Here is a 14,359-nt window from a genome sequence, read left to right on the forward strand (position 1 = left end):
AGTAACCTGCCATCTTCTCTCAATTTCAAAGCTAGCCTGTGTATTATGACAGCTCTTTTTCAATCTACAGGTCAGTATTAAAAGCTAGAACTGAAACCCTGCTGCATCTTGTTATTTGCTTTACTTGGATGATAAAACCATTTTAAAGTCAGACACAGCAGCAGTGGAGAGTATTTGTATTTTCCTTTGGGAAATATACAGTTAATTTTCAATCTAAGTATGCTTTGAAAGCCACTGCAATACAAAATGGCTGTTGCTTCACAATAATGCTCTCACTGTCCATTTTATAGATCACAAGTGTGCAGCCTTTAAGAATGTATGCATTTTTGCAAATAAAATGTAGCATATAATTTTTCCTGTACACTGGTAAATGCTTTTCAAAGAGGAGAACCTAGGGGCAGCACCGAGGAGGATATTTTATTTTGTTGCCATGAGGATGTGGTGGTTTGACCCCCTGGCTGCATGCCAGGTGCCCGCCAAAGCCATGCTATCACTCCACTCCTCAACTGTACAAGGGAAAGAAAATATAACAAAAGGCTCATGAGTCGAGGTAAGGACAGGGATATCACTCACCAAGTACCGTCACGGGCAAAAGACACTCGACTTGGGGAAATTAGTTTCATTTATTACGATCAAATCAGAAAAAACTCCCACCTTCCCCCCAACCCTCCCTTCTTCCCAAGCATAACTTAATCCCCAGTTTCTCTACCTCCTCTCCACCAGCGGCACAGGGGGATGGGGAATGGAGGTTCCAGTCAGTTCATCACACATTGCTTCTGGCACTTCTTCCTCCTCACACTCTTCCTCTGCTCCAGCATGAGGCACCTCCCACAGGAGACAGTTCTCCGTGAACTTCTCAACGTGATTCCTTCCTATGGGCTCCAGTTCTCCACACACTGCTCCAGTCAAGGTCCTATCCACAGGGTGCAGTCCTTCAGGAACAGACCACTCCAGTGCAGGTCCTCCACAGGGTCACAAGTCCAGCAAATACACCTGTTTCAGCATGGACTCTTCTCTCCACAAAGCCACAGGACAGATGAGTCAAGGAATTCCTGTTTTCTTAGTTCATTGTTAGCAGTAGAAGCATTTGTAGCATAAGGCAGGTTCCTTAACAGTGGCAGACTCCTGTGAAGTGCTGCAATGATGATTTTAGTGAAAAACAGTGAAAACTGAAGGGCTCATCCAGAATGAGTAGTTCAAGGTGAAAACTAAGGTTCACCTTAGGGAAAACTAAAGACAGAAAAGGTATTTTATTAAAAGTGGAAAAGAAACAGGCAACAAACCAGCAAAAAATATTTAAATATAGGGATAAGTAGGATTCTGTGGACATTTCTGTTTCTGTATTTGATCCATGATAAGGAAACTATTCTATAGCAGTATTAGCAAAATTTGAAAAAGACAAGCCAGTTATCCTACTGAACTGATCATGGGAATAGTGAATAATCTCTTCTTCCTCATTTAGTATTGCATTTCAGACTAAGAATGTCTAGAATGGCAGATTCCTAGCAAAGCCATTTCTGCATTTTGAATACTTTGCTATTAACAAAGTTGGCTTCTCAGTGATGCAATCTTAGTTTGGTCAATGTTCTTAATTGGTGGTGGTATAATTAATTTAACAATTACTAGTACTGCTTGGGGTTTTTTTTATATATTCTGAAAATAATAATTCAACTCATATCCATCAGAACCCAATCCAAAACCAGTGAAAATTAATAAGCTGTATGTGAGCTCAAGTTCTGTGATCCTTTGCCAGTTTCAGATTTATTTTCTGTTTAATAGATACTGGAGGCAAATGGAAAAGTTATATATAGAATAGTATTTTATATATGAAAATACATAAAATATTATTGTAATGCACCAAATCATCTTCCATTTTCTCTCTGTCCATCAGAAAAAAAGGCAAAAAATTCATTACTTTTTAAATTTTAGTGATTACATTTCCTTTTTTTTTTTAGGGCTTAAATAGCAGAGAATGCAGTGGTAGAGCTGCAGGCACATGCTTCACCTTTCTCAGGGAGATTTTTTATGTTTGGCTTTCCTTAGGACAACAGACACAAATTCAGTCAGCTACGAACGATGAGGATCATAAATATGGAGAGTCACTTAAAAATTCTGCCTCTAGTCTGGTACAGAATGTGCAAAGATTTGAGCCCAGCAAACATTTACCAGCAACGAAAATCAGGAAATCAAACTGAAAGATATACACCACACCCATCACTGCTGCTAGAAACAGGCTGTGCATGTAACGACAGTGAACTGAGGGCATTATTCATCCCAAAGCCCTCTTGATTTGCCTGGCACATCCCGCTGTCTCTTTTTGAAAATACAAATTATTTGGCTGCAGCTCCTGCAGCGAACCCACACTTTTTATCCTTCTAAAGGCCTTATCCAACAAAAACCTTACACAACTAATATGCCATTTATGCAAAATGTAGGTAACAGAGTCCCACTCAGCAATTTTGAAAACCTCTGACCACTGGATACCAAAGCCCAGGAGGCTCCATAAATCTTGCAGTTACAACTCTGAAGTTCCCTGGCCCCTATACACCCTGCTTTTATAAATGCCCTTGTCCCGAAAGAAAGAAAATCTTTGGTACTTACTTTATGTCTAAGCCCATCCAGGTTGCAGTATGCAGATGTTTCCTCTGCCAAGATCAACAATGAGAGCAATCAAAGTGTTTATGCCTAGGAGAACAAGGAATTTAATGTACATCAGTTTTGTACAGTTAAGTTCTCTGTGAACTGACAGAAGGACTCTAGCAATTCCAGCATTCAGGATAACTGTTTTCACACTAATACAAGTTTTGTGATCATACAGCATATTAAAACCTATCTGGAATAATATCTTTTTTTCTACACCTTCAGGAAGTGCATTTGAAGAATACAAGTAGAGGGAACACAGGAAACAGAAACTACAGAATGTAAGAACATGCCATCCACAAGAATGAAGAATGAATGTGCCATCTGCAGGATACTTTGCTGTAAATAAATTATTTGTTAAACATTGGAAAACTTAAAAAAACCTATGGTTTAATAAGCTTGATGCAATCTCAACCAATGGGCATTCTTCCAGTGAACAATGCAACTAAACATTCCAATATTAAGTCTTTAGAGAACAGAACATTTTAACCAGCCCAGAGATAAAAAATTCTGTGGTTGATATATTACTGTTAACCTGTTTTAAATGTCCTGCACAAAATCTCTTAAAGTCCTGTGCCCCTCAAAAGCCTACAAATTTATGGGCCTTTGATGGATCCAATTGCACTAAATTAACCTACGAACACTGGCTGCTGGAGTCATTCATCAGCCTTGTCTAAGTGGTGGTTTTTTTATTTGCACTTCTATACAAGCAACAGGCTGTTTGTTTTACAGTGTCTGATAACATTGTTTGTCTGCCCCTTCATATTTGCACATTTGACATTCCCAGTAACAGCAGCAGTAAGGTAACATACAGAGTTTTAAACATCCATTAATTCCACCTGTGGCATTCTGACAGAATATGGGTTATAGATGCATTTGTTTAAAGACAGTTTTATTTTTCCTTCTCTTGCCAAGTTGCAGTTTATTGCAATTTGTGAGACAAAAGATTTTTAAAAGCAGTTAAAGCATACATAGGCTCTCAAACCATTAATGATACTTCCAGGTAATTATTTTGCAACAGTATAGGTAACTTCCTTCTTCCTCCATATAATGCAGTATGTAAAATTTAGCATATCAATAATACACATATATCAAACAGTATGTAAAAATCTCTGTTTTATAGTACAACGGTGCTATTTTATAGTTTGTTACATGAAAGGGTCTGGCCAAAACAGTAATAGGTAAAAAGCAAATATGGAAAGATCAAGCCAAAGATTAAACAACAAAACAGTTTTAAAAGTACTCAGTTTAAATGAACCAAAATGGCTTCGGATTCCAACATGGAAATGACTTCTACATCTTCAAAAGAAAATTCAGATACTTGCTTCCTTCTAGATGTTTGAGTGGTGGTGTGTTCACTTATGGTTGCACGAAACACAAATTCATAGATGCCTACACCTGGGGAAGACAATTTGAAAAATAGCCCTCAAGTGATTTCAAAGGGTAGCTCATCAGGGCCTAAATCTTTCTGAAATATCAGCATTCTGTTCAAAGGTAACAGGGTTACTCAAGTTCTCTGCCATTTTAATTCTTCTAGAATCAGATGAGATTAAACTGACTGTTAATTAGCTTGCTGCATCTCTCTGTAAATCAGAAAAGCTAATCTAATCACCAAATTACAGTGTAGAAAGAGTACTCGAGAACAGATGAACCATAATGTCCTTCAAACTGCTACTTACAATCACCTTTCATATTTCTGCATAACCTCAGCCATTTAACCTTGATAGGTACTGCACTGATTCTGCCTTGAACAACACCGTGTACTATGCTCCATTTTTGCAAATCAGCTCAGTGCTAGATTGGCCCTGTGGTAAAGGGGGATAGGTAGCCAACAGTGTCCCAAGGTGAGCAATAAATGTCTCTGTGAGAGGAGGTAAGTGAAGGCAGGGGAAAATGCACTGCTCCACCCTGTCCAGAACTGCAACGTGGTTCCATTCGACTTCTTCCCCCCATCACCCTGCATGTGGTAAGCTCCGACAAGGGATGAAGTATTCCTTGGTCAGCCCCAAAGAGGTCAGGCAGAATACTGTAATAGGGAGGAATTAGGGACATGTTAGATTAGATCTGTAAAGGAAGTATCTCTTTTTAAAGGCTCTAATCTGCCTTAGCTCCTACGACGTCCATGGCAGTATATGACTGAACTAGTGATTAAAACACAAGAGAAGAATCTCTGCAGGCTGCATATTGTACAGTGCCTCAATAGTTTCTTGTGAAACAGGCAGGAAAGGTAGGTCTTAAAATTCTAACACATTATTATAGTTCCTCTTTTATTCCCATAGAAAATTTGGGTTTCATATTTTCTCCAAGTGCAATGAATTCCTATGCAATTTTTTAACCTCTCCGCTTTCTATGAGACACATGGTTATATGCACGATAGGCTGCCAATGCAATGTAAAAGCACAACAGTAAACGAATAAAAAGAATATGTCATAGCTGACACTGACTGAGATAGTTATGTTGAAAAAGGAAGAAAGTACAGAGCAACAGATGGGGAAACTAGCCTGGATTATTTACCACCAATTCAATAAACAGAGGTAGCAATGCTGATATCTGTCACAGCTTTTACAGGCCTCTTTTTGGCAGAGGGGATGCAGAGGGAAGCATTTTTGCTTCAATGGCCATTAACAATTCTGAAATGTGTTCTAAGAATAAGCCATTATTTTGGCGTCACAGACATAATACATATTTCCATTTCATGTCCCCATGACTCTTTTGTCCCCTGTCTCCTCCGAAGTTCTAAGGGGAGGCGGGAGGAAAGGTGTGAGCGCAAACAGCAATTTGCAGATCCCTGTGGTGGCAAGTTTCTTTGTAGATAACATTTTACTGATGCACTGCTAACATAACTGAATAACCAAACATCATTGTGCTATTTAATTCTTGTAAATGAATTCAAAGTTTGGTCTTATCTTTGGATTAATGCACTTACATTTATGCCACCATTTTTCTCCTGTTGAGAAATCATAATTAGAAAATGTCACTTATAAACAGCAATATCTAACATCAGAACTTGACATCTGTCTAAACAAATTAGAACAATTCTTGAAAGAAACTACAATAAATAATTAATAGCTACAAGCTTCAAAGGCAACAGTTTGCTTTACTACAGAATAAATGGTATCACAAAATGGAAAGTAGCTCCACCGCTGCAGAGGTGAGAAATGCATGGATGGGAAGTGCATACTTGTGTAAGAAATCTCCAGTCATATGGCAGGGAGCACGTGATACACCAGTCAGTGTGAAAGATAAAGGGCTGCATTAGCTTAATAATCTTAATAAACCCACTACTTAAAGAAGAAGTTGAAGCATGAAGCAAAACATCTCCTGCCCAAAAGTACAAAGTAGTCTGACTTGAAAAACATTTAATTAGAGAAAGTGAAAGGTTCAGCTGGATTTTCAAAAGCACTCTAGATATTTAGGAACAGTGCTCCACTGGATGCCATTGATTCTCATATATCACTTAAGTGTAAAGAAAGTCCTACTCCTCATCCTTCCATATCATGTAAATCATGTGAAAGAAGTCACAGATTTTTGCACTCTGGAAAAGACATAAAAATACACTTATTACACAGAATGTCACTGAAGTGCGAATTAAGCCTCATTATTTTCAGTTAGTTCAAAAAGGACTGCAGATCTGAACCCACTGAAGTTAATGTAACTTTCATTAAGGTGGCAAAATCTGAGCCTCATCTCCATAGTAACCATAATTAATCATTAAGATTTTAAATGGAAAATGAATAAATTCCATATTCTGCTCAAAATGTACTTACAGACTTACGCTTACATTTGTGTGACAGACTTGTATGAGGCTTATTTGTACCATTCAGTCAAGAGAGAAAAGAAAAATCAGATAATGGGATATTGCGTTCTGTCCCTGTAGATACGTTGAAGTAGGCACTCTTTGACAAAGGCAGATTACAGTGTCAATTCCTTTTTTAAGATTTAAGGGTAAATTAGCAGTAGACTTTCTTTACAGAAGTGAATTCCATACATAACTAGTAGCTATGTTCAGTTGCCCCATGAGCTGGTTGTTGACTTAGTATCAATAGTTAAAGTTGATTAATGAAGTCTCTAGGCCAAGCATGGTGTCTTCTTCGCTTTCAATTTTAACAAGCAAGTGCATGATAAGCCAAGTTTAGAAAAGTGTATGCATATTTGCTTTGCCTGTTACTGATTTGGCCAACAATGCCAAAGTGGTGCTATTGTTTTGTTTAAGAAAGTACTTGACTAAAATATAAAAGAAAGCATAAATATTTTTTTAATGTATGAAAATGACAATTATATAGGTATGGTTATTAAAATAGAAATACAACTAGCCATAACTTTTCAACTTTTTGTCACTCAGCAATGGCAAAGAAACCTTAAATTGATGAAGAAGGGGCAGGTATGTGTCAAAATGCCACAAAAATTCATAGACTTGAAATGCAATTCTGCATCTTCACTCCAAGTTAGAAATACAGATGAAGAAAAGCGTTTAAAGTCAGGGAACAATGGATATGACTGAAGGACTGCTCAGATTAATCCAAGTTCTATATCATACCAAAGATTTTTATGCCACACTCTAGCCTGAAATCAGTGTAGAATTTGGCTTAAAGTCAGTGGCATGATATGATCGAGATTTTCATTGGACACATATTTTTATTTTTACCTGATTACCTTCTCACTCACAGCGTGCCCCACAAAAGTCAGTATTCTTCTGCAAAAAGAAAGCACAAAGAAATGCATCTGATTTTAACAAGGAATGAAAAAATAAATATTCCTAACATGAAACTGATGCTATTTTTAATTCTCACCAGTTCCAAATTGTGAGAAAAAGTTGAAATATATGGCTAACAGTCTGTGAATTTTTTTTTAACTTTATGTGGTCACTATGATTATCCTAATGTGCAAAATTTCACGTTTCATTGTTTTGTTTTGAAATGATGGTAAGTTAAGCCCAAATAGAGATTCTTGGAACCTATAGGCTAGATAGAATACTTATGTTCTGATGAAGGTATAATCAATATATTTAAAATGTTTTATTTTTAGTCTGAAAAGGAATAGTAATAATTTATTTGGGGACTCAACCTATACTGGTCCCTCTTTTAAGGATACTGTTCAGTGCAAACCAGTCTTTCAAACAACAAACTTCTATTTAAAACCAACATGCATTCCTCCCTCCCCCTCCCCCCAGCAAACCTAGTTAAAAACTAATGCAACATAATTTTATTGTTTATCTGTTTGTTTGAGGTGTGTGTGTGTGTGTTTTGTTTTGATTCACTTTGTGTTGATTTCGGGGGTGGGGTAAGGAGGAAGAGATGAGGCTTTCAAGTCAGTAAGATTTTTTCCTTTTGGGTACAATCCACAAAAGATAAAGAATTTGCCTTGATGAAATTACTAATTATCCAATTCATGTGTGGAAGTAGCATTAAGTAAAGCAACAAAATTAAAGTTGTCTTGAAAGAAGGAAAAAAGTTATTAATACTAAGTTTTTACTCATTGTAATCCTACACTATACATGTTGCTTCTCACAGCATTGGAATGTTCTACTGGACTATAACTGTCCAAACACGCAGTATATGATATATATAAATCTTTGATTTTTTTACATGAAGAATGTTATGGGAATATCTGAAACTTGATTACATATAGTACAGTATAGAGATACCAGTCTGGCAGAGACCAAAACAAGAAGGACCTCCCTGATGCTTACATTAGGAAATCTTATACTAGTTGCATAAAGGGTGTGTGTATGTATATATAGATATATACATATATAGAGACATATGTATGTATATGTGTCTATATATATATAATGTTATAATGTGTGTATGTGCATGTGTGTGTGCATGTGTATATTACGCTTTTCTTCTCTTTCCCCTCAAGTAAAATTTGAACTTCCTGTTTTTTACACATTGTTTCTCATGGGTTATATCAATAATCCAATTGGAATGTAATTTTAGAACATTGTATAATATGGGGGTCACAAGTTAGATCCTGACTTTGTTTTTCACACCTGAAGAAATGACCTGATTATTAAATCATAAACCACATCCTTGCTGTCATCGGGCAAATCTATTTATCTGTTTAAGTACAGATATAAAGTCCTAACTCTGATGGCCTTATTATGAAAACATTGATTTAAAATTTTCTTTTATTTCATTCTTCTCCAGACAACTTCTGTTAAGTGAGATTTTTTAAGTGTAAGCATCCCTTCAAAGTAAGAATAATGTGTCATATAAAGAGAGAAGAATGAAAATATCTGTTATTTAATAATATCAACTCAATTATTCATTTGTCAACTAGATGTTTTTGTAAGAACAATTCATGCCTCTCTATAGCACCCTCAACTATTTCAGAAGTGGAAAAGACTTAGCACTGTAAATTCCTATATCCCAAATTATTTATAATAATGTCTGATTTCTTTGTGCTCTTCAGTAACTTTTATTTTGCCAGCTTGACTCACAAAACTCAAAAAAATCATCAACTATATACTTCTGCTGCTACACATTCTTTCCGACAGAAATTTAACATACATACACCCACCTACAATATTTACATATTCACACCTGATTGAAGTTCTTAAGAAACAGCACAAATACGGTTGGGTGATTTTTTTTTTTCCCACATTTGAAAGGTAGGAACCATTTTTTAACTAAATCTAAACCATTCCATCTTACTGTATTTTACATTCATTAGTATCATCTCATTCCTCTAAAGCAACAACAAAATACCTGCAGAACGAAAAGAACTCTATCTTGATAAATAGGATCATGCTTCATGTACTCATGTTAAAGAAAAAGGTTTAACCAGATAACTATATTTACAACTCATTCAATTACATTCACATTTTGTAGTGAAACATTTAACTTTGTAAATTTTAAAATCAAATTAATGTTTCACTCTTCCAGGTTTACTGGCATTAACCTGGCTTATGGTATGAAAAAGCCCACTTTAACAATGACCTGATTTTTAAATCATAAAACACATCTTTGCTGTCATCAGGCAAATCTATTTATCTGTTTAAGTACAGATATAAAATCCTAACCCTGACAAAGCATCCAAGACCAATAGACTAAAGTGCGACCAATGAAAGAGGTACAATGTTGTTATTTTGTGCCAAGGGATGAATTCTATCTTTTTTTTTTTTTTTAAGATTAGAATTTAAAATCAAATTGATATAAATACTGCATAAGAGTTATGATGCTTTTCATTATTCCCACTTGAGATGAGTTTGAATATAATAAAGCACATGCCAGTTACACTGCATGATACAGTATATAAATCATACCTTTTCATTTATTACCATTTCTAAGGAATTTGTTCAACTGAATTCTATAAAAATCCTGTGCAAGATGAAAAAACAATTGTTAAAAATGTATAATGGTAATAGTTGCCTGATTAAACTAAGTCTCATCAAACATGAGTCATAAAATGCTCCACTGAAAGCATACAGGTATTTCATAATGTTCTGAACAGCTTTGTCTGTAGTCTGATACTTCACGTTGCTTTTATCAGAATGTGATGGTTTGGTTTTATAGTTTCTTAATCCTTGGAGTCTTTGGGTTGAATATTAAACATATTTATCAAGCCTCAGGATTTTAGGAAACAAAGTTAAAGCAGAAGAAGCAGGACAACCTGCTGCTGATAATCAAATTATATATGAGCTTTCTCTCCTCCCAAATTATCTGCAAAGCCATCCAGAAGTGCTAAATGAAGAGATCAATAGCACTTGGTTTCCAGAAGGACAGCCTTTCCAATAGGAATATTAATTGTTCTTCCTTTCTTCACTGTTGGACTTCAGTTGGTATCCTGACTAAGACAGGGGTTTCCATGATGCAAGCATGAATGTGGATACATGAATTTCTGATTTCACTACTGAATAATGCTACTATTAACATTTCAAGTCATTATAACCAAACAGTGACAAGTGTTAAATGTTCACTCACTAAAAACCATTTAAACTCTCTATTAAAGTTCTAACTGGAGTTATTCTTTCTTTTTTATTTTCTTGTGCTTACTCATAATACAATGTCACTACTTGATGACAAATAATATTTCATACTGTGTATGTAACATCATTGTGTTGCAGAATCCCCCAAATACCTCAACAATGTCTTTGTTGCGCTATTCTCCCCATTTAGCACTTACAAGCTTTTCTAGTAACAACCAATAAATAAAAAAACAGAGCTCTTAATATGTACAAATATTAAAAAGAAATCAAGAGTTTTTGCTAGTTTGCAGTTCATGTAATGCCATCTTGACCATTCTGTTCCCCTCTCTCTACAAGCTGTCTAGAACAGTAAACTTTGCTCCATAAATAATAGTGTATTCATGCTTTTAAAGGCTTTTATATGCATTTATGGTAGGTAAAGGTTGGAAGAGGTAGCTGACTGATTTTTACTTTTATCTACTTTGATTTCAGTAAAGGGCTTTGTCATTCTGTATACATAAAGGATAATGCACCCTTTGGTTTGTAGAATGTACTGAAATGTTTGCAGCCCTCTTGGTATCAGGTCCAAAATGTGAAGCATTACTGTTAAGAGGGTATCTTTCTAATGTATTTGTATGTACAGTTTACACCTCTGTGAGGTCTAATAAAGGATTATGGTTAATAAAAAATGTGTTGAAAATTCCTCATCCACATAGATTTTGCAGTAATTTGCATTCTTCTTTTCTCTTCCCTGGCATATAAATTTCAATTCTCAGAATACACCAAAATCAGGACATACCTTAACAGGATGAGCAAGCTTCACTCCTAAGATAGGACTGACATGGACAGTTAACTAGTGGCTCAAGAGCCTTCACAAAATGGAATTGTCAGCAGAAGGAATTATGGAACCTATAGATAAAATTAATACCAATGAATAACTGGGAACAAACTGCATTCACTCACAGATGAAGATATCTGAACTCTGGTATACAGTCATACACCCAAAAGCTCCTTGCTGTTTGAGAACCAGCTAATGTACACGAACTCTTCAAAAGATATCCAAGGGACGTTTAAGGACCTACAAACTGCTATGTCCTACAGCTCTATCACTCAATTTTATTCCTCAGGATCTGTATGTGAATAAATTTTGTATTATAAATATGGTATCTTGCAGGAAAGGGAAGATGGTTGTTGTGAAGTTAAGCCTCAGAGCTCTGTTGGGAGTCCTTTGGAAGAAAGGACAAAGCATGTAGTCAAAGATCATCAGGGTAATCTTGGATTTCCAAAATCCTTGTAAATTAGGTCCCTCATCCAATGTTCTTAAAAACACTAAACTCTCATGAAATGAGAGGGAAGTCCTTCATATGTGCACACTGCTGGTTAGGAAGAAGAAAAGATATATCAGGCCAGTTGAGAGCAAAGGGGCACCGTATGTGAAATCCTGCTGCAATCTGTTCTTGCACCCATGCTGCTCAACCTTTTCCTAAATGAGCTGGAGAAAGGGTGGACAGTAAGAACACGAATTTCATGGGTGATATTAAGACAATCAGGTTGATCAGGCATGATCATGCCTTGGTAAATCTATGCTGACTGTTCCTACTTGCCGTCCAGTCCTTCAAGTGCTTGGAAACAGCTTCCAGGAAGTATTTTACTATAACTTGCCAGGTACTGAGGCCACCTTGCAGATTTTGGCCCTCTTAGATGGCTGCAATTTTTGCCTTTTTTCAGTCACTAAACTCCAACAGTTGCCATAACCTTTCTAGTATGATAGAGAGTAGCCTCACAAGAACACTGCAGAGCTCCCTCCCACCCTCATCTGTATCTGTGGTTCCAGGAATTTGTGTATCTCCATTTGGCTTAAGTGCTCCATCTTTTGTTGTGGGCAATACTTCACTCTGCTGATCATCTTATGGTTCTGGGAGGCCTGAGGACAGCCTTGCCACTGCAAATGTGAATAGACACAAAAAAGGCCTCTGGTCCAGGAGGTCCCTAAATTGTGAATCAATGGAGGGTAGGAAAGTTTCGCTACATGTTGCCTTGTTCTAGCATTTTTCCCTAGATACTGATTTTGGCTACAGTGTAAAACTTTTTCTTGGACTGGTTTCCCCATCTTATCTTTATCCTGACTTCTTGTATTTTTATCCTGCTGCCACAGTAGCCATTCTAGACTCTTAAGTGCTCAAACTCTAAATGCACAATCCCTAAAGTAATATCCTTCACACAAAATTCTCTATACATAAATATTTACAGCCAAAGATCTTTAAATCCACACTGTCTTATCATAATACTTGAGCAATCTATGGAGATTTCAGTTTAAAAATAATGACCCAACAATAATCCACATGTTTTCATTCTTACTTTCCGATGATAAGCTGCAGTTAACAGAGACCACAACAACTTGTGGATTTGGCAACATGCCCAAAGAATATTTTAAAATTCCATTCATTTGTAATCTTAATCACAATTTTTCAAAGTTTTAAAACATATTTATTGCATATATTACCACAAGTTTTCAATCTTGCATGAACAACATGTACTCGTTAATAAAATGACTGTATGGTAAACTATGCTTACACAATCAAAATAAGAACGCTCCACAGGGATTAAGGCAATATCTAAGAAATTACTAATAGTTCAGAAAAAGTAAGAACTTTCATGGTCAGCTCCCTTCTTAAATCATACACTTCCTCAGATGCAGATTCTTTAATTTATAGAACCTTTTGACCAAAGAGTTGCAGTAGATTAACCAAGCCTGGATATTGACTTACTGGGAAATTACCTTTTTTATTGCTCTAACTTGGAACTGGTTTTGGATCACAGCTAAAAAGAAAAATCAATCTAGAAATCCATTTCTACTTGAAGGCCAGCAGGAGTTCTGGAAGCTTAGTAAAAAATAAGACTATCAACAGCAGCTGTTAAAAATGTCATGGAAGAATTTCTTATTTTATTAGTACAAAGTTTACAATGTGTGTGGAGAACTAAACTGACTTTTTTTTCCTTAGGCAACTTCATTTAGCTGTGTGTGGTTTTATCCTGTATTTTCACACTGTTTTACACTTGGTTAAAAATACCTTTATTCACACACTTGCCTTAATTTTGACTTACTACCTTCTATTGTTACTTATTATATCTCTTGTGCATACTTCTTAGATAAAGTTGATTAGTGATGATTCTAAGCCCATCTTTCATCACTGCAAAAAGGAGCTACCTCTGAGAAGTATGTTTCACCAACCAAGAGGGTGGCAGAGCTATTAACATTCATAACAGTTTGTATGTGTTGCACTACCCATAAGTGGTACGCAGAATTTCTGCTTTCTGAAAAGAAGTCATTCATCACCTCTGTATCTTGACAACAAAAATATTGAGAAGAAATTGAACAGAACAGGAAGAAAAGTATCAGTCAAACTGAGATAAAACAAAGATTAAAACAGGATTTCCAGATTACCACTGGCTTGGTTTTGTTTCGGAAGTGCTCAGTTTTAACCTTTAATACAACAAACATTTCAATTAAAACATACTGTCTTTGGACCAGACTCCAAGCCCTCCAGGATCATCTCAGCTTTTGTCTCTCCACTAAGTAATGTTTTCACTCTTTTTGTTTGCTTTTTCCTTCTGTTCTGTATATGACTTATTCTTGCCACATAGTGACCCGGTGCAACAGTAGAAGCAGCAAACGCCTTCCCAGTCCTTCCAACAAAAAAGTCGGTAAGTCTACTGATTTTGGCATGCTGTCAAGAAGTGAGAGGTAAATGTTTGAATGCCATCAGGCTGAAAATAGAATCAAATCAGATCTCCCATTGATTCTATGCA

General features: G+C 36.1%; 1 protein-coding gene across 1 annotated transcript in view; it reads left to right on the forward strand.

Moving 5' to 3' along the window:
* The window catches only part of IGF1 (insulin like growth factor 1), a 56,505-nt gene extending 45,243 nt beyond the window's left edge, over nt 1–11,262 (forward strand). The window contains exon 4 of the mRNA XM_037389017.1: nt 2,866–11,262. Coding sequence (XP_037244914.1) covers nt 2,866–2,925 — 60 coding nt within the window. The 3' untranslated portion in view covers nt 2,926–11,262. The remainder of the gene's footprint in view (nt 1–2,865) is intronic.
* Nucleotides 11,263–14,359: the final 3,097 nt, after the last annotated feature.

The sequence above is a fragment of the Falco rusticolus genome, chromosome 5 (genome assembly GCF_015220075.1).
Source record: "Falco rusticolus isolate bFalRus1 chromosome 5, bFalRus1.pri, whole genome shotgun sequence".
In the NCBI taxonomy this organism is placed as follows: domain Eukaryota; kingdom Metazoa; phylum Chordata; class Aves; order Falconiformes; family Falconidae; genus Falco; species Falco rusticolus.